A 21,378-nucleotide genomic window follows, 5' to 3' on the forward strand; every position below is an offset into this window, starting at 1 on the left:
TAGCAAATGTATTCTATTGTATCCTTAAATAATGTCTAAACATTTTCAGTATAGTCAGTAAGTAAAAACACTCAGAACAGTTTTCTCTTAACAATTTACTTCCATCAACATTTCTTACAAAAACAAATTAACATCCCCAAATCTCTTCTGGTGGTGTGTGGTCAACCAGTAATATTGAAATATAAATGTCCATATCCAACGTCTTCAAATACTGAACGGCCTTGTCAGCCGCTAAGACGTCTCCATTTTGTAACCATGTTTTTCCAGCTCAGCTCTGCAGGGAGGAGAAGGAAAATAGAAAGATCAAGTCAGTAGAGATGATTACATGTGGGTGGTTGAGGCATAAGTACCCTCTGCTATTGATTGTGAGAACCATTAAGAGATGAGTGAAAATATATATAAATATTGCATAATGCGTGCAGCTATGGATTTGATGCGCACACGCACACGCACACACACACACACACACCGATAATGATATCTTTAAGAAACAACTTAATAGCATGGCTATCATAATTGGCCTAAATAAAACAGCATATTACGGTTTAAAGTGTACTCGAATAAAACAGACCAGCCACTTATCTATATCAACAGTTATTGATTATCCAATAAGTGCGAGTTTGCGTGATGGATCTTATGATGATAACTTTGATGTGTAATTTGCAACATGCTTATTGCACAATTTCAGATACAAGTGAAACATGCAGTGGCCTACTGCAATTAATAACAACCTAAGCTATAAAGAGGAGCTGCATAATGGCTGCAAAGTAAGAAACCAGGTTTTCTGCAATTCCCAAATTGCATTAATACTGATCCAAGAGCAATCTGCCACAAGTAGCTTCTTAAACAGCCTTTTTGGAGTTGCAAGTTCTTAGCCAACAATTGAAGCTGTATATTCGAAGAAAAAAAAAAAAACAACCAAAAAACCCTCTCTTTATCGTTAAAGAGACCATAAGCTTTGCACTGGATTTTGTTCCTGTTTAATTTGGTCCTATCAGAATGTCTACTTGTTTAAACCAATCTAACCAGTAGCATTTGTTTCCATATTAACTGCAATTAAAATATGGGCATATTTTGTTTACTTGTGTTTTATTTCTTGAGAACACACATTTAAAAGGAAGATATCAAGATCTTAAATAAGTCCTCTTGTTTTACAGTAATACCTCACAGTACTTATAAGTCAGCAAAAAATAACTCTTAACACGTGCAACCAAAGTAGCTAATCATACAGTGAAATTTGGAAATCTTTCAAGAATCAATATCTTGTAAATGCAATACTGTAGTTAAAGTTATTGGAGAAAAGGTCTGCCTGTCACTAGTGGTGTCACATAGTGGTTATTTTCGGTCCCATATAGTATATGTCAAATAATTCATGAAAGAGCTGTGTGTCTCATGTACTGTATTTCATGCAAGACAATTTGGCCTGTATGGCATCAAGTGTAAAAAAATCAGTCCACCCCAAGAATGACTTCAATAACTCAGTTATCCTATTAAAACCACATATGAAAATAAACTAATCCACCTGTACCCAGCATCTTAATTACTTGCCCTGCTCTACTAGATACACGGACAGCGTATGAGGCAGTGTAGCTAAACACTGAAAAGTATCGAGTAACGTTATTCAGATTTATTTACCTCAGTTGATTTGAGAAATCATCCTCTACGTTGTCATCATCCCAGTTGTCCTCCCAAACATGAGCGTCTTCATCTTCGTCCAGCCCCGTCCAATCTAGGAATTTAAAAGTGGGATTTCAACAACATTAGAAAACAAAGTACTGTAATCAAATACTCAATTGAGAGAAAAACATGGTTTTAACAACGTTAAAAACACCATAGGTGCTATTGACTGTCCACTTAGCTAGCTAACTTATTATAGGTCAGTTTACCCGAACGGCTAGCTTCACTTTAGTTAGCTTGTCGGCTCGCATAAATTATACACGCTAGCAAAATAACAAACAGAGAAGTAAATGTAAAGCAAAAAAGGAAACAGCTATGACAATAGAAGACAGCAAGCTCCATCGGATGAGTAAATTAGTAAAGTTAGCTAACTTAGCCAGATCAGCTGGCTGTGGCGTGTTACCAGCTAATTAGCTAAATGCTAGCTAAAGCTAACACGGCTAGGCTAGCTGAGTCACTGTTGCAGGGCCCCGCAACGAAAACACTGTAACAAGTAACGTTAACGATGGTCAGTAAAAAGAAAACAAGAGCAGTATGACTTCAAATAAAATCTGTATTATTTACCTTCGGCTGGGAATTCTTCAAACTCATCATCCTCCTCCAGTAAGCCAAGGTCCACTGTCTGTTTCTTGTCTGACATGTTAGCTGTGTTACTGTTTGTCAACGAATGGCTCTCTATGGCAGGACTTGTGGGACGCTGAAGCTGTTCGTGCGGCTACAGATTGCGTTGACTGCGCAGGAAAGCGCAGCAGTAGCAGTCACCGTGCTTTACGGCAAGGTAAGACATTTTTGTTGTAGGTTATGTAGCATATTTCATTAAAAGTAAACTCAGTGTGCTTTACATTAATATGCATTCGCACCGTAGACTGTAGTCTATGATTTGCACTCACTCAGACACAGTAAAAGAAAACAAATGCACCGCTCAGACAGCATTGACACAGACAGACACACTAAATCAGACTCTCACACACACACACACACACACACACACACACACACACACACACACATTACAGTAGTAACCTATTTACGATGAATAGGCTACATGAACAAATCAAATTAGCTTGGCATATTAATAACTAACTTTTGATATGGCATGTTATAAAAGCTGCCCCATATGTTAGCCTCTTCTATAAAGTTCTATGTCTGAAATGAGGTTTCCTGACTTGCTCAGTGTATTTCAAATACAAAGTGTAAATACATTTTAGATCTTTTTAGGACAACAAGTAGGCTATGTGAATCTTATCTTTATTCAATTATAAAATGATTCTGGATACCGTTTACTGGCTTGTCAGTAGATGTGAAAATAAAAGATTTGATGTTCATGAAAATATGTCAGACTAAGATGTAGGCTACCTGAGTCCACATGGTTGTGGTGTCATGGAAATTCCAATAGGTGCATGTTGTATGCTATCCATCAAATTATTTTATAATAAGAATTTTGTTATTTGTTAAAAAGGAAACTTTTTTAGCAAAGCAATGTGCGGATTGATGTAGTTGATGTGTGATGTTGTGTCTTGTGGTTTTTTCGATGGAAGGTAATATTTCTTACATAATTAAGTTGCTGATCATTCTGAGTATGATTCAACATTAACAGATCTCAATAGGCTCCGATAGCTCCAAACTGTAGTTTGTATTTTAATAAAAGATGTGAAGAGCAATAAAAACATGAAATACTTTTAGATAATTTTGATTTGATGTGAACTTTAAAAAAGCTTTTGCAGATATAGCTAGGGCTAACTGTACAGCATGTGTTTGCTTGTTTCTGTGTTTTCAGCTTGGATGGCTTTCACTAACAGTGGTTTGACATTGAAAGGATGGAACAAAGCTTAGAAAATACTTGCAAATATTTAGGAAAACAGAAAGCTATTTCTCTCTGCCTTCCTGAATTTCCCCTTTTATGGTTCACTCTCTCCCAGAAATACACACACTCTCTCTCTCTCTCTCTCTCTCTCTCTCTCTCTCTCTCTTTCTCCCATACCACCACAAAAGCCTTGTGCAGTCCTCTTTCCTCAAAACATATGCACACAAGTCAGTCAAATTTCTGCATAGATTTTTCATTTAGGAACAAATGCGCATTGTAACCCATGTGGCCTGCTCAAATAATGAAGCGGCAGCCACAGCTTAGGATGTATTTTGGATAAATGAGAGTGCACATTTACCACAAAACCGCTCGCACCACAATGAAAATGGCTCTGCAGCTGTCATATGTTGACAGATGGAGCAAACCTCAACTTAGGCTCTACGTACTTATTCAATTTTCAAATTATTTTGTAATCATCCTAAGCCTTTGCACATGACAATGCCACAACAGTCGGAGGAAAGAGGTACAAGACATGGAGAGAAAGTGCAGGAAGTAAATGCCACTGTGTTTAAATAGCCTCTTTGCAGTTGGATGTAGAAATGCATGCTTACAAACTACATGTTTTAAATATAAAAGAGCATTTAAAACTTTTGAATTTTGACATTTGAATTAATTAAAGAAGGAATAAGTATTACATGCTTATTGATACTTTTAAGGCTGCAACTGACAATTATTTTCATCACAGATTAATCTGCAGATCATTTTCTTGATTAATTGATCAATTGTTTGATTTATGAAATGTCCAAATATTTAGAAAAATACCTATCTTGAGAAAGTAGAAAGAGTTTCCATTACGTGATAGCTCTTTAGTTATTAGCTGCTCTCAGGGCCTGACTCTAACAATATTTCTGACAAAAGAATAAGTGTCACTATTTTTAAAGACACTATAGGATTGAAAGGATGAGTGCAGTTAAACTTACTAAGGCTATGAAATGACAACCAAAGAGGCAATTTCATTTACACCTTCAGTTAGAGAATTTGATTTATGAATGACAGTTAGACTTGCTTTGGGCTTCCCTCCCTAGCTGATTTTAGTGCCCGCGTCAATCAGTCTCTTGGTGCAGGTGAAGCCCTGGGAAGTGCCTGCAATGTCCGCCCAGCATACCTGAGACTGCAGTTACACCGTGGCTGGCGCCTGTAGTCTCTCTGCTCAGGTAAAATAGGAGGAGGGTGGAGGGTGGAGGGTGGAGGGTGGATCATAGAAGGGAGATACAACATGGCAGACAGACTCCACCGCAACTTATGTCTGAGTAGCAGCATCACATTTCTGTCCTTTCACAAAGCCCTCTGGGAAAGGACAGGTCGGCAGTCGCTGCACTGAAAGAAACAGACAGGGCAGACAGAGGAAGACTCCAGCTGAAGCCCGCCTGGCCAGTCTGCCCCCATCACCCCCGCCACTACTGCCTGGCTCTTTATCATAGGCCCCACTCATGATATGGCCTTAAGGCGGTGCACAGTGAGAGGTAGATGGATAGAAATGGGTGATTTGAGAGAGAAGAGAGAAGTGTGTGTGTCCCAGAGATAACGGACAAGACCTCTTCTTCCACATGTCAGAGAAATTGACAGCGCATAGGACGACAGCGCATAGGACAACAGACGGTTGTCTGCTGTGTCGTCTAGCCGTATACTTTCTGTACCTGCGGACACTTTTTCTAGACACCTCCCTCCTAACAATTACACTTTGCATTGTCATTTTCCCTGCCTCCAAATGGAGGCTTCCGTGTGCCACTCAAACCTGAGCGTGTGCATACCATAAAAAGTTTAGATTTGTTTGAGCTGAATTCTGTTGTCAAAGCTGTGAGACAAGAAAGTAACGGGATACCTTAGCTTAAAGAAATGCCCTAAGACATACAAGAAAGTGATCATCATGGATTAAGGGGACTTAAGTAACCAATTAATGAGGCAAATCCAAGAAAAAACATGTAAGCTTTGCTCCTAGGAAATCTGCAGAGAGAGCGATATGCTTCCAGGATATGTCTGTCAAGATCCTGTATTAAATTTAATCCCAGCCAGTCACTAAGTCTACTCCATTGTGTGTTGTGTGGAAACCCAGTCTCACTTTTCATATAAATACTTATACCAAGTAGAGAACAGTGGATATGAATTATTTCAAACTTGGTAATACAATCAATTAAATTCCCATATGTGTCATATGAACATAAAAATAAAGGAACTGTTTATGTTTGTTTCGCTCTACAGAGCCATTTTTCTGGAGGTCTCATTCATTGAGATGTCTGTCATGACGAATTTAAGTTTCATATTTTCCCCCCCTGTCCGTCTTGAAAAGCTCTGTCATCTTGGGCTTGAGGTACAGTTTGCCAAGAGGCTAATGGCCCTTTATGACAGTACAATCTGATGCCTGTCCCGGCTACCCTCCAGGTAATCCTGTCCACCTCGGCGGCTTAGCCGTGCTCGGGCTTAAGTTGCATATTTTGTTTTTATCAGGACACTGCTGATAAATGCTATCAGCGAGGGAGAAAAGAAATAGGGGAGGGGGGTCTAGCCTGAGCCTCTAGTTGGAATCTAGAGTTGAGGAACAATGACACCTCTATTGGTAGCTAGACAGCACTATAGGGTTGGAATAAACAGCAATAGTAATTTGCCAATACTGTTTAATATTGTTACCAACACAGAGGGGGTACAAATTCATCTCACAAGCTTTACAAACCATTTATAGATTTTAAATATCATAAGCATAATGCATGATTATCCTGCTGCTCAACACTTTCAATCACAATTACAACAGCTGTACTTTTAGAACCCACAAATATCATTTAATAAAATCATAAAATTACATGCTAATTTATTTCCAGTAATGTGCGCTAATAGTGTAATACCTCTGTGTCCATGGTCCAATGCCATGGACCTATACTGTACGTGAAAAGCACTCACACACTCTTACCATAGGTGATAACCCCCTCTGTGAAAAGCACTCTTATTGAAAGTACCTATTATCTGCAAAGTCTATCTTCATGCTGACACAAAGTCATTAAGCTTAAGCTGTCCTCTGTGTTAAATCATTATTAATTTCTTTGGCAATAGTGCACAGTGAATTGACATATTTTTCATTGACTGCTACAAATAAATTACAAGTAAATTAAATAGTGCCAACAGATATAAAATAGTACACCGTACATACAGATATATTCAAATCCACTTGAAAAAAATAAAATAATTGAATGGCAATTCCTCATTTAGGCCAAATAGGTAAAGGATAGGCCTGAAGTGCATCTATTGTGCTGTGATGTGGCCCAAGATCAGTGTCACAAAAAGGCTTTGTGAGAGACGGCACATGTCCATAGAGAATTGCTGGCTTTTGAATTTCTAACTGTTTTGCTTTAAAAAGTCTTTAGCTTTCACCCAATGTGCTGAACAAATACATATTCCCCTATTCCGACTTTATATACTTTAACTATATATGCTATATCACTATACTATACTGAAATTTTAAGAGGATCATTACGTATTGTCTATTGCCTCCATATCTATCATTACCCATGTGTCTCTTTTTACCATTTTTCTCCCTTTTTTCTCTCCCCAGTAATTTTCTATTTCTATATTGCACACAGAAACAGACACACCTCCCTCTCTCTCTAGTTATAGTCATGGTATATCAAAGTGTGTGTGTCCCACACAGCGGGGGGTTCAGTGTATGAGTGACAAGACCTGCTCTGCTCCTCTCTGACACCTGTCAGAGCCTCGTCCTCGTCTGTGTGCAGAGATGGAAATGAGCAGGAGTGACACAACATGCCAGAGGGGACGGTAACGGCTCACCTCTCTCCGGCGGCTTCTAAATCAGTTGCACAGCTCACGGCTTGTGTGCTGGCTGGGTAACAATAATTATCTACTCTGAAACTTTCACAAGAACCTTATTTGTAATGCAGTGATGTCACACTCACTTAGATATTTGAGTTTTAATGCTGTGGATGTGGCGTGAGAAACGTGCACAGTGAGTGTCCATCAGCACGTGTCTGATCATGTTACTGCAAACTGATGAGTTATATACCAAATACATACCACTACATACAAGCCTATAGATGCTTAAAGTCAGACCACGTTACTTTTGAGAGAATAAATAATGAACTCTTTCTCTTTCAAATGAAAAGCTGTCTTCGTAAGCAATAAAATGCAACATTGCTCAATTCAATACACTCAAGGGTTTTGCTGTTAAAGCTTTACTTGGTCTGGTAGGACCAGTAGCGTATACGGTGGCTAATGCTAGCATAATATAGGTATAAATATTGCTGTTAAAGGTGCTCTAAGTGATGTGACGCATTTTTTAGGCTACAACATTTTTTGTCACATACAGCAAACATCTCCTCACTATCCGCTAGCTGCCTGTCCCATGAACACACTGTAAAAAAACGTGGTCTCTGTAGACAGCCCAGGCTCCACAAACGGCAACAAAAACCAAACCATAACAAACAGTGTTCCAGCCAATAACCAACAAGAAGGAGCTGGTTGAGCCATCACCGCAGCAGCGTTAGCATGTAGGCTACTTCCACAGTGTGTATTCATGACTCAACCAGCTCCTTCTTGTTGGTTATTGGCTGGAACACTGTTTGTTATGGTTCGTGGGGCAGGTTGGCGCAGTTTGTTTTTGTTGCCGTTTGTGGAGCCTGGGCAGTCTACAGAGACCGCGTTTTTTTACAGTGTTTTCAGGGGACAGGCAGCTAGCGGATAGTGAGGAGATGTTTGCTGTATGTGACAAAAAATGTTGTAGCCTAAAAAACGCTTCACATCACTTAGAGCACCTTTAATGGTCAGTCTGCCAACTTTATGACTCTTCGTTACTCCTGTATGCCAATGTTACAATATTTTTTTAGCTAATGCATTTAGCATTATCCTATATTTTCATTCACAGTCTATACTACTGTATGTTCCTGCAATAGATGAAGCTGCAGTTTCAGGACCGCATTTCTACAACCACATTTCTACAGCCACATTTCTACAGCCGTAGTTAAAGGGTTAAGGTTAGGTTAAAAGAGAGGGTTTGAGTTAGGGTGACTACATTCTAGCATCTACCACAAATTAGGGTCCTAGAAATGCGGTCCTGAAACTGTAGCTTCCTTTACTGCAGGAATATGCTAGTCGCCGCAGTGGCCGATGTGTCTTAAATTTACATTGATAGGTGATACCCAGAGCACATTGATCCAGCTGCAACTGTAGTGTAATCCAACTCTTTTCATTGTTGATTTGCTATAATCTCTAACTGACTAACCATCCACAATTTGGTTGTACTGAATTCCGTGTGCCTAATCCCCAACATGTGGCCGTCCCTAGCCCCGGAAAAGTCTGTGATTGGTCTGATTGATAAATGAAGCCCTCCTTATGCTTTTGGGCGTCCGTTCGAAGGGGGCCTCTGTGGGTCTGGACTATGTCCAGGAAACCTGGGACAGCCACTTATTAAGTAGTTAGACCCTCAAGAAGAGGGCTGCAGACAGGGACCGCTGGTGGTCACCTGGGCTTGGATTTAGCTTTGGTATCCCTAAGCCATCAGTCAGGTCTGGAGGTCTGACTGTGGTTTCGTGTTGTGAATGGGACACAATCCTCTCTTCTGCACTAAGGTCAAGGGTTGTGTGTTTGTTCAGCCTGGTCAGGTAAAAAGATGTAATTATTAGCACTTTATCAAAACCACCAGGAACCCATCGTGTGTGTTTTGAATTGGCATGTTAACAATCCAACTTTGTCCACAAGGACAATATGACGTCTGACATTTTAATTAAGAATTTTCAGTTCTTTACCCCCTTGGTATCAATTTAAATTTCCTTCACAGGTATTGTTATTTGTATTGGGGGAAGTTAATGATAAAAGAGAGAGGAAGGTATGCAAGAGTAGGCATTGAACTCCCCCCCCTTTAGTAAAGTCATTACTGTTTCTTAATTGTTTCTTCTCCTTCAATGACTTTTTAAACAAAGATGCACAGTGTGCCTGTTCATCGTCAATTTCACAAGTTTCAGGGAGAAAATAAACATCTTAAATTAAGCAGAGAGCAAAAGGCTCCAATATACTCCCCACACGTAGAACAATTTAAATGTTTCCTTAGTTTGGTTCTCATTCACACACTCCAAAATTAGAGGAGAAAGAAATTGTTAAAGACATGTATGATTTATCACTTAAGCTATATTTTCTGCAAGGGGTATTAATGACACAGAATCTATCCTCGCACCACAACAAACCACCACAATTCCCACATACTTTCAGGCAGTAGTGGCGGTATTTTCAAATCGTGGTAACAGCCAGCAGTAACAGTAAACGTCAGTTTAGCACAGAAGTCAGGCATGAAACCAAAAACGCCTTCTTGAGAATATGACCACGGGCGAGGCTTAAGCGGGCTCAGCCAATGATGTGGCGCTCAGGATAGGAACAGAGCACCCTGGGTAGAGCCCAGATGAAACACTAGGAGGTGAAAGGGAAAGTGGTGATTTGTCATTAAGACTTTTCAAACAAAGGCCAGTGCCAAGGGTCCAATTTATGCTTGTTATAATTTCACTCCAATCGCTCCCCCATGCCCCTAAACACATTCTTCTTCCAGGTATCCAAAGAACACCACACAAGTTGCAACTGGGAGTATGTGATTAAATGCAAATATATCACATGCCTCACAATGCCAGAAATGTTCTTATAATGTTTCTATACATTTTCTACTTGGATTTTTAGACATTAATTGTTGTAACCAGTCCGTTTTAATGTGATGGAATCCAGTTCAGCATCTTTTCAGCAGCACCAATGTTTGTCATGCAATAGGTTTGGCAACTGCCTCGCACTGTATGTAATCTACTTTGGCTTTGGATCCGAGCTGTTTCTGGGCTCATTAATACAGAGAGAAGGTGAGGAAAGCCTTTTTCAGTGTGACTGCCAGGTACAGTTTCTCTTGGCCTGTGTAGCATTTGTAAAACATGCTCTCATAAAACAGAAATCAAACGCTCTAATTCTTGAATGGGATGTTGGAAAATTATTTACAGGCAAATAAAGTTGCGTGCGACCCGTGTAAAAAGCCGCCCAGTTTTGGTGTATGGTTCTGTTTAGCAGAAATCCTTTTCACTCCGAAATTTCGAAGTGTCGTTTAATGATTTGTTGCAGACTCTCATTAATCCTTTGCATACACTTGAAAGCTGATCATCTGAATTTAACATAGCTCTCTGCAGATGGCAACAACATGATTTTGTATGTGTATATGTGCATACAGTTGCTTTTTCATGTGTAAAAGTGTATGTGTGTAGTAGTGGGGGAGACATTACCATTTTATTAAAAAATTCAGAAGAGGCATGCTGCTCAATACCTTCCTGTCCGCACACACAGACACAGATGTGCATCATCACTGGTTGATTGTTGGTGACCTTGGCTGATTGAACTGGTAAAGGGCAGCCAGTTGTGCAGCTGGGGCCGGCTGTCTGGCTGGCCAGGGCAGTGGGGTGCTTAGGGAAGAAATGGTAGCGTGACTGCGAGGGACCATGGAGCAGCCATATCATGACCCCAGCAGACACACTCCCAAGTTGGCGCACTGTGCTGCACTTGTTTCCCTGGCAGAGACGGCAGAGACAAAAGAGCAAGGAACTTCCCCAGACCTTCATTTTGGGTGTTTGGACAACTCTAAGGCCCCCACAGTGCCCCCAGGGGCCTCTCAGCTGGCCTGGAGAGTGAGAGCGACCAAGTAATAAGGCATAGCAGTGAACACTGAGCAATTACGAGGGGACGTGTGTGTGTCTGCAAGTGTGTGTGTGTATGTGTGTGTGTGTGTGTGTGTGTGTGAGCTATTGGGTGATGAGGAATCTATGACATCATTGTTACAGGAATTTATGAAAGCCATTTGTCTCATGTATAGCTCAAGTAATTCAGGTTTCTTATTATTAATACTAACCAAATAATGAACAGTCATTTAATCTGAAAAAGCTGCAGTGTCTCTCTTTTTTTCCATATGTTGAATTTAGAAGATACATATTTTATTAGTTTGGGGAAAGCCTTCCTTTTTATTGACCATGTTTACGACTTTTATGAACGTTTAAAGTCTGTTCTACTCTATTATTATTGCTCAAGTATACAGGAAACATACAATCAAATATTTCCGTAGTTTATGTGAGCAGGATAGCCATATCCAATGTTTTATACAACGATGAGTCATGGTTTCTCCGTTGCATGTTTATTTGTTTGTTTATTTTGTGGCCATTTTTGGGATAATAGCCCACCCCAGCAAACCACATAAAGCAAAAGGGGAAACATTTGTAATGGCCAATGTACAGCTTATTTTTCCAGCAAAAGTAATGGCAAACAACTGAGAATAAAACAGGCTGTGGAAACAAAACCATTAGTCTAGAAGAACCAAAGTGAGCCTTGTCCTGTGGATGTGTGTGTGTTTATTATCCTCATATGGAGTGACAGAAAGAAAACATTTGTAAAGCTCTTGGTAAAAAGGCTGTTGTGAGTCGAGATGCCGAGGCTTCAAGGAAGTAGTTGAAAGGTCATCAAAAGAGGTTTTTAGCAAGGGGAGAGACAGAGAGGAGAAAGATTTGGGTGTAGATACATGAACGCAACTTGGCCTCGACGGATGACAAATTGTCCGGCAGTGGGACAGGACGGTTCAGCCAGCTGGTTGGCCCCATCGGCCTGTTGATTGATGGTGTTGATGTTCTAAATTGGCCGCCAACACACCGAGTACAGGACTCATAATAGCGCAGCTTTAGATTGGCCCTGGAGATAGCAGGAAGTGGATTGGGGGATGCAGGGAGGGGGGACTGCAGGGGAAAAAGGACAAGTTCCCATGCATGCATATATACTGGGATATGAGATTTGAAAGTGCAGCTGCTGGTTTAAAGAGTCCTACAGCCCACAGAGGTAAAGTTTAAAGAGGGGAAAAAGTTAGGGTTAGTGAAACTCTATCACCCCCCCTAACTGTTTAACCATCCTGTCACTATTCGTACAAATGGAGTTTTTATCATATTACCCAAGCATCTGCATTAGATCGTGCTTAGTCATGTCTCAAGACAAATACATGCAGGGTCATTATCACTTAGACAGAGAAGCCTGGGGTCAAGGCGCAATCATTACTGTCAAACTGAGGTCAGAGCCGATGCTCTCATGTCCACAATCGTCCGATCAATGCGTCTACAAGACGAGAATGGTGGAGGGGTAGCGGTGAAAAAAGTACAGCTTCACACTAATTGTAACAGGAGCCCCTTTATCATAGTTCCAGGCTCTCTTAATAACACACTGTACCTTTGATCAAGAGCAAGGCAGTCTGGGATTGTGTGGGTGGTTCTCAGATCTCGACACACGCAAAAGGGAAACACAGGGCAGTTCAGGGTTGCACTGGATGCTTTCCGCCATCATTGCAGAAGAAAATGAGATTTTCCTAAAAGTAATTTGAAAGTAAGATTATAGTTAATTATTAGCAAAGTTAATGGGACCCACCCACTTGTATAAAAAAAGATTACTGTAGAGGATAACCTGGTCTTTTGATCCAGAATGAGTCAATTAATCAACATCAACATACTTGTTCTGTTGCTTTTGACTAAACATTTGATATCAGTGAATTTTCCCCGAAATTATTTACATGCAAAAGGTATTTGTAGCCACTAACTTTTAGCTGTAGTAAGCAATTTATTTTTGTCGTTGGGCATAAATTCCACAATAATCTTTTAGCATATTGTAATTCAAGTGGTCTGAAAGACAATTTACTTCTGAACCTTCTCTTGGCTCTGTTTTCAGGCTTTAGAAAATATAGCTGGTGACGGTAGGATTTGACCAATCACAGGTCATTTCAGAGAGAGTGCGTTTCTATTGGCTGTTCTGAGCATGCTTATGCCCATGCAACAGAGAGGGGAGAGCTGCAGGAAGAGGCCTCACTCTTTTTCTTGCTTTCTACCTTGCTTTCTCTCTACTGCAGTTTAAAAACAGTAGCCTACCATTTATGTATACATGCCTTACAAAGCTCAAATTCAGTGGCATTTAATTATTGAAATTTATTTTGCAAGGCTGCAGAAATAATTGTCCAATGACACACAAACACGACCATGTGCATGCAGCCGTTTTATAGTAGTTTCCCAAAAATCCTCTCATGTAATAAAGTACACACTTTTTAAATGCTTTTAACTCTGTGAAGAGATGATAAAGAGTTTAGAATGATGTAACTTTGAGTTGACCTATTCAGTGAAACACCTCTTCTCTCCCATTATGTGAACATCCGCAGCTCAGAATAATAAGCATTTTAAAAAAACACATACCTGGTAATATCATCAGTAACACTCCATGCTGTACAGTACACAGTAGCAGTGTGAAGAGGTCGCTCACTCTAATGAAATCAAATCCAGCTGATTCTGGATAGTAATAAAATCATATGAAATTAAAAAAAATATGGCTGATTGCTTGGTACTAAAGGAAATAAAGGTTGGGAACATCACTTTTTTTATTCTAGAAACATTGCATATTAATCTGTCAAATACTGACCTGTTCATCGTTCTTTGATGTGTCAGAAAAGTGCATTACTTTAAAACAAAAGCGGGCTATCATCTGCAAAGAGAGGTTTATCACATCAGGTATTTTTACTTGTCATTTTTAAACTATGAGCATGATATAATCTTTGTGATTTTAAGATACACCATCCAAAAGGTGTGATGGTATTTACTGGATCCTTTCAAAGTTGTGTTATGCCCAGAATGGGCTTTTAGGCATCCTCAAGTTTTGCTACTGCATCTATTTATTAGTCTTTTGTAAAAGGAAAGAGAACACACAGTAGTTCTGGCTGGCTGGTTGGGGGAAGATCGTGGGCGAGAAGCCAGGAAGTTGTCTGTATGAGCTGTTGTCGGGCCAATGTCCTTCTGGCCTTGCATGGGCCGCTTGCATGCGCTTGCGTCTATGAACCAGTTCCATTGTTTACAGCCATACATAGGCCTACACACACACACACACACACACACACACACACACTCAGACATAATGGCCAATCACGTGTGCTTGTGCATAGAGCAAGTGAATGCTTGAGACCAAGTCTACACACTAATTCAATAAAATATAGTTTTTAACTAAATATACGTGGGATGAGTTGTGCAAGATACTTTATCAATTCCTTATTACTTCTTACTTACTTAATACATTACTTTACAAATTACTTAACAGCAAAAGGAATTGGAAAGTAACTTTCCGTTACTCTGCATAGCTCCATATTAGATGCCTTGATATTTTTTATAAAACTCCAAAATCTCCACACCCATCAATAGCTATCTTAACCTTAGTTCCACATGACTGTACACAGCTCTCCAAGGCATCGCATGTCAAGACAACTTTGGAGTTGGGTGACAAATTCAGTACTCACCAAAACACATTTTAAATCCTGCATTGTTTACATCCATGTTTACTTGTTAGCAGTCTTCTTCTTCCCTGCCTTTGTTGGCACATTGCTGTGTTTCTTGGCGCATTACCACCACCTGTAGATCAGTGGAATAGTGTCAAATGGCTTTAATTGGCAGTAATGTATATTGCGTATATCACCTCCTATCTAGGCCCTGGTAAAACAGAAAATAAACCGATCTCCATAAATGTTGAATTGACGGAGATTTACTGAAGAGTAACTGTAATGAATCAAATTGTAACCCCTACATTACATTGTTATTGCTGCATGAAATGTAAAATACTTGCAACAATTTCTTTTTGTCAAAAATAATGAGGAATTGTTTATGTGTAAACTGAGGTCATTGCCAGCACTAAATGTTCATACTGAGTATATCTGACAAAATGTTCACTGCCTATGTGTTTCATTTTTTTTTCTCTTTTTCTACTAATAACTAATAAGCAAGATTCATATTTTTATTGTTTTGTTGTGGCAACTCAAAGCTCTTTAAGGTTTGGGGAAATTGTGGTTTCATTTTGAAAAAGCAGGAAGTCGTTGACTTTTTCAATATATAATCAAAACCACAACCTTCGCTAATCTTAACCAAGACCTAAAACATACATGAGACACATGTGAACCGCAACATCCGGTGTCAAATGTCTGTGCTTTGCTTAAGTTGACAAAGCAAATTAGCAAGCAAGCAAAGTTTATATATAGCACATTTCACACTCGTCACAAAGTGCTTCACAGAAAAGAAATAAAATATTATACAGTCAAATAAATGAATCAAACAGAAGACACCAGATAAAATATACAAGAAGAACAGACACAAGTTTAAAACACATGCTACCTAAATGCCTGTTTGAACAGATGGGTTTTTAGCAGCTTTTTAACGAGTGCAGAGAGTCCAACAACCTTAAGCTTATTGAGAGACTATTCCTATGTATAGGTATACACTTAGAAAATCCTGAGTGGAGGACCTAAGAGCTTAGCACGTGGTGTAGGGATGCAGAAGGTCCATGATATAGTGTGGAGCCTGACCATGTAGGGCTTTATAATTAAGCACCAAAATGTTAAAATTAATTCTAAAACTAACAGGAAGGCAGTGCAGTGAGATTAAAATAGGTGTAATATGTGATCATCTGTTGGATTGTGTTAAAAGCATAGCAGCAGCATTTTGGACAGTTTGTAAATGGTGTAAGGAAGATTTATTAAGGCAGGTTAAAAAGAGAATTACAGTAGTCCAACCATAATGAGATAAACACATGTATTAGCTTCTCCATTTCATCTAGCTCTAGCATTATATAAATATCTGATTGGTCTTTTTTTTTTTAAATGCTAGGGTCGTGAGATGTATCTGTCTTGCATATTAGCTCAAAATCTGAGATATCACACACACACACATACGCACACACACACAAAAACAATCTCACACACCCTTTTTAGTAGCCTTTGCAACCACCCGGTGTATGATCCACTCTCTGGACATGTGTGCAGAGGTGTAATTTTCACCCCTTTTTCCTGAATTAGGGAACCCCCTACCACACCAACACACACACACACACACACACACACACACACACACACACACACACACACACACACACACACACACACACACACACACACACACACACACACACACACACACACCGTTAACCCTGGATTCTTGGATAATTTTGGTCACTTTTCACCCTTGCAAACTACTGCTGTACAAATGACAGAGCAGTCCTTGCAGCTGTGTTTCTGAGACCTCACCCACCCCATTAGAGGCACACACACACACACACACACACACTTGTTCACACATACCACCTACTGGCACAGCGGTAGAAAAAAGAGAACTGTGGTTACCTCACTATTATGTTCTGTGACTATTGTGTGTGTGTGTGTGTGTGTGTGTGTGTGTGTGTGTGTGCCCGCGTGTGTGTTCATGTATGCGTGTGTTTGATTGTCTCTTTCTCCTTTATCTCGTTCTCCCCATGTCTCTCTCTTCCTCTGCTCCCTCCCCTCTCCCTCCCTTGTCCTCCTCCTCTCAGATCCTTCTTCCTCGCCATGATTTCACAGACCTCCACTTACTCTATTGTGCCGAGAAACAAAAAATAAAAGAAACACAATCGCCCTGTCCTCTTTCTCATCTTAATAAGCAGCTCCAAGTTTGATAATTACACGTTCAGCCCGCCGCATGAGTTTCTATGCAGTGTTCACATCAGGGAGAAAGCCATTGACTCCGCTGTTGAGGGGAGCAACTATTAGGAATGACTGACAACTGTCCCCCTCCCCCTTTAGTCGAGGTGGCTGTAAAAGTGAGAACAGCGGCGATCAATTTTGTCTCCTCGTTAGGGAGTGTGTCCCTAAACACCACCATGTAACCATTGGTGCAGCCAGTGGACCACATACGTTGCAAGGCCCATAATCCATTCCATAACCTATCGCCATGTGCTGCCGATTAATGGGGTTTCTGCGGAGCAAGCACCGAGGAGACGGCCAGACTGAGGGTTTTCTTCTGTGGCGGAAGCCAATCTGTTTAGGATTAGAGGAATAACTGGTGTGGCTGACACTGAGGCATCCAACATGCAGGGCTAAGGAGAAGGGAAGAGGAGAGAGAAAAGAGGAAGGAGTGCAGCGAACGTGTTGACATGGAGTTGATTGTGTTTTGGCAGGGGTCTGGTCATTGGTGATGGTTTGACTCTATAACTGTTGATTGTCCAAAATCTAAGAGCCATCTGTGGTTGTTTAGTCCATTGCACTGCACCATATTTAGAAAGCGTCTTCAATCTGTTTTGTCAATTCCCATTTTGGTTGTTTATTGCAGCTTCCAGGTATTCATAAATGGAACGGTTTTGGAGTATCATCTTTTCCGAGATCATCAAAATAAAGGAAACACTGTTCTCCTGTCTTCTGTTTCCAGACTGTTTGAAGCAGAGACATACCTTATCTGAGTCCTCCACACAGAGAGGCCTTCTTTTGTGGCCCACTCAGCCATTATGATGGCAATCTTGATGATTAAAGACCCGTGGAACAAACTGGGCTACCTGTTGCCATGATGTCATGTCTAGTCTAGAGCAACTGCAATGATTAAGATTTAAGACCATTTACTGGATGCTGTTTGTGGAAAAATATCAATTAGCTCTTGGCTACAAAAAGCGGTTAATGTTTTGGATCTGAGGTTCTGGCTCTTAGTGAACATTTAGGCACATTTAGGTGCAAATGTGGACTTTTATTTGGTAGCTGATGCATAAGATGTTTAAGACACAGCAACTGTCTTGAAACCACACTTTTGCGTCAAGACCTGACACAACCAATTATCACTCTTGGATTAAAAGGATCAGCTCTTCAACTCTGGGCTCTTGGGTTATTGGTAGATGACTCAGTTTAGGTTCAATAGCACATTGCCATATAAATCTAATAGTGCAGGGTTACAATTAGTTTAAGGAATTGGGTACATTTGAATTTATGAAGTCTTTGTTTTAACCATTTTCCTGTTGAGTTTTCTGTCACTACTGTCAAATGTATTAAATACAGTAGTGACATAAAACCCATTTTATGAAACCAAGAGCAGGCTACTTCCCCTCAGCTCTACACAAGATTGTTATGTTTTTCAGCTCATTGGTTTGGTTTTCCAGCCAGCAACTACTGTTTTGGTCGACTCTCACCGCTTTCATCAACCACTACCTGCTCAGCACTAAACAGCAGACGGACACAGTTGCTGTTGAACACAGTGGACCATTTAACAGCAAGGACTTGGTATTTCCCTCAAGTGTTAGTGGGAGCTGCAAAAACAGAGCTACAAAGACACAGATCCAATTTAATGCTAATGTTGCTCTATAACAACCTGAATATGTGAAATGACCACGACATATTACACCACATTATGTGGTTGTGGCACGTAATGTGATAAAATGACATGTGTTAAAATCATGTGAATGACGTGTTAAAATCATGTGCTGGCACCAACAACAAAACTACTTGCGTGTGCCTGTTAGTGCATGCAGCCGTAAAAAAACATGCCACAAAAACAGATTTCATTGGCATAATCTTTATTACTATGGAAATTCTATTAAAATAAATGTCTCATTAAGATGTAAGGTTGTGAAAAGCTGTAAAAGAACCTTGGCCATGTTAAGAGAGCAACAGGACACCTTCAACAGCACAAAAGGTTAATTGTTTGTTCGTATTATATAGTTTTTAACCATGAAGGTTTAACAACTGTTAAACTGACCTGGAGCACACAAATGCAAATTTTTCCGTGTGTGACTATGTTGTATTTTTCACTTACATGTACCTGTTACATTTACTTTGCTTCAAACATCCTGCAGAATATTGGCCACTAGGTACAATGCTTAATGTTTACAACTTTCCTGTTTTTCTGTCGTTTGTTTGGAACTATACATGGATGCACAAGGTTTAAAACTGAGGGTGAGTCAAGCCGGCCAACAATCTTTAATGACTAAAACTGAGGTGAGAGGTGACTAAAAGCAGAAAATAGGAGCAAGGAGGTTATAGAGAAGATGCAGAGCAAACAACCATTTAGCAGAAAGGTTGTACAGGTGTATAGAGGCACACACACTGCTCTTTATGTGCAGAAGTCCCTGCGATAACTTATAGCTTGTTTCCTTACCTCACTGCACAGATGATTGGGTTTATAGACCGCTCAGCCTTCTTTGACCAGTCTACCACAGCTTGACCTCCACCCCTGCAAACCACAGTGACAGGCATCCGTATGTATGCATGAACTAACAAATATAATGCAGATGAATTATTTTTCTTTCCTCCTCTGTCTTTATATTATTTATCACTATTTACCTCCCTCTCTTTTCATTTCCTCCCTCCTCTTCCTGCACCCTTCTCACAGGTGGCTGTGCCCCAGCCTCACTAACATGGAAGTCGGCTCTTCTCATTGCCCGGGGCCTCTGAAGCACTCCTCTGGGAGAATCCACCAGAAAACCAGGCCTGCACTCTTGATGCAAATGTGCAGCCACACTCAAGTTGAAAATCTGAGGGACTGTGGCCCTTGGAACATTTCTTTTTCACACAAGCAGCACAGAGAGACACACATACCTACGCATGCAACTTAGACACATGACAAAGCACACACCTTCTCCTCCTTCGTCCTCCGTCCTCCTTCAGGGCAGTGTTATTTTTGGCTTGGGCTGGGACATATGTCACTGGGGAGTGCGTGTATTGCCTGGTTAATTTGGGCTACCTCAAAGCAGGCATAAAAACGAAGGCGATATTTATTAGGCAGCCTTTTAGCTGCTTGTCATGAGTGCGTGTCAGCGCTGTAAAACAAAGTTTGAATGAGTGAGTCAGAAAGTGTTCTGTAACTAACCATCGCTACCCTGCTGCTCAAAGGAGAGATTGACATTTTTAGGTTTCTTTGCTCTAATTCATAAATACATCCTGGTGCTGTGCTCCGTGTACACTGTCACGTAAGATGTATCCGTCTCCCAGTAGTATTTATTTGTTGTAATCAAGAGGACAGAGTGATGTTTGTCCCCTAGTGCTTGCTGTACATGATTCCTGTTACAGCAGAGGTACAACACTGTTACACACCAGAAGCGTGTTATATTTTACGATGCCATTCTCAGGTGGTTATGCAAAGGCAGACACATTTAATTTAGCACTGAAAGCTAATAAATCCCAGAGGTAGTTTGAGTTAGTGTGACTGTAACTGTTGTGATGAAAATTAGTTACACCCAGTAGGTGTTGATGTACTTGTGAAAAGTGAAAAGAACTAGTATCAGTGGGCGCCAAATTTATGTATTCACTTCAGAGGGGTTCAAGTGTGTGGTTGGCCACAGTATAGACAGTTTTCTGTTTACAATCTAGGATGCTAATTGCCACAATGCCATGATAGCTTATATGGACCTTTTCAGTATTTAGAAATAAAGCAACTTGCTGTAAAACCGTAAAAATACTGTTTAGCTAAACAGTATGTGGCACTCATCCTCCATTTTCCTAAAACTTGATAGACATCTGTTGGTTCTGGCGTGAAAACATGACGCATGGTGAGAAACAGCAGCTAGTAGCAATGACAGCGCTAACCAAAGCAACACAAACTCATGCAAGTAGTATGAAATTACCTGCAATTGTCCCAAATGGGTTAAAAGCACACTCACACAAATAACGTTAGCATTAGTCTCGCTTTACCAGACCATCCTCCACTGGTTAGTCCAAATAGCATTCCAGGATGGGAGAGAAACATGCACTGGTTTATTGGCATTTCTTTAAACCAATCACAATCGTCTTGGGCAGCGCTAAGCACTGGTGCCGCTGCAAAATAGCCTCGGGAAGGAACTGTTAGAATGTATACGTTCAAAGGTTGTTTTAGTCGTGCAACAGAAAACTCTGATTGGACAGATAGTCTAGCTAGCTGTCTGGATTTACCCTGCAGAGATCTGAGGAGCAGTTAACCATAGTCCTCATAAATCCACCGGAGTTTAAAATTCCAACACAAAGAAAGTGGAAGGAAATGGACAGTGGAACGTCGAGTACTACGTTAGCATAGATG

General features: G+C 40.4%; 1 protein-coding gene and 1 long non-coding RNA gene across 2 annotated transcripts; one reads left to right on the plus strand and one right to left on the minus strand.

Annotated features, from left to right (window-relative positions):
- Positions 1 to 77: 77 nt before the first annotated feature.
- Positions 78 to 2,423, minus strand: sem1 (SEM1 26S proteasome subunit). Its single transcript, XM_028597562.1, has 3 exons — positions 2,242 to 2,423; positions 1,636 to 1,729; positions 78 to 274 (listed from the first exon to the last, which is right to left on the minus strand). Exons 1-3 carry the CDS (start codon positions 2,315 to 2,317, stop codon positions 232 to 234), a joined length of 213 nt encoding a protein of 70 aa, XP_028453363.1. The 5' UTR covers positions 2,318 to 2,423; the 3' UTR covers positions 78 to 231.
- Positions 2,248 to 21,035, plus strand: LOC114568148 (uncharacterized). The gene is made up of 3 exons (XR_003694251.1): positions 2,248 to 2,455; positions 19,498 to 19,585; positions 19,720 to 21,035. It is a non-coding gene; the product is annotated as an uncharacterized LOC114568148 (long non-coding RNA).
- The last annotated feature ends 343 nt before the right edge of the window (positions 21,036 to 21,378 follow it).

Source organism: Perca flavescens, chromosome 14 (assembly GCF_004354835.1).
Source record: "Perca flavescens isolate YP-PL-M2 chromosome 14, PFLA_1.0, whole genome shotgun sequence".
Classification (NCBI taxonomy): Eukaryota; Metazoa; Chordata; class Actinopteri; order Perciformes; family Percidae; genus Perca; species Perca flavescens.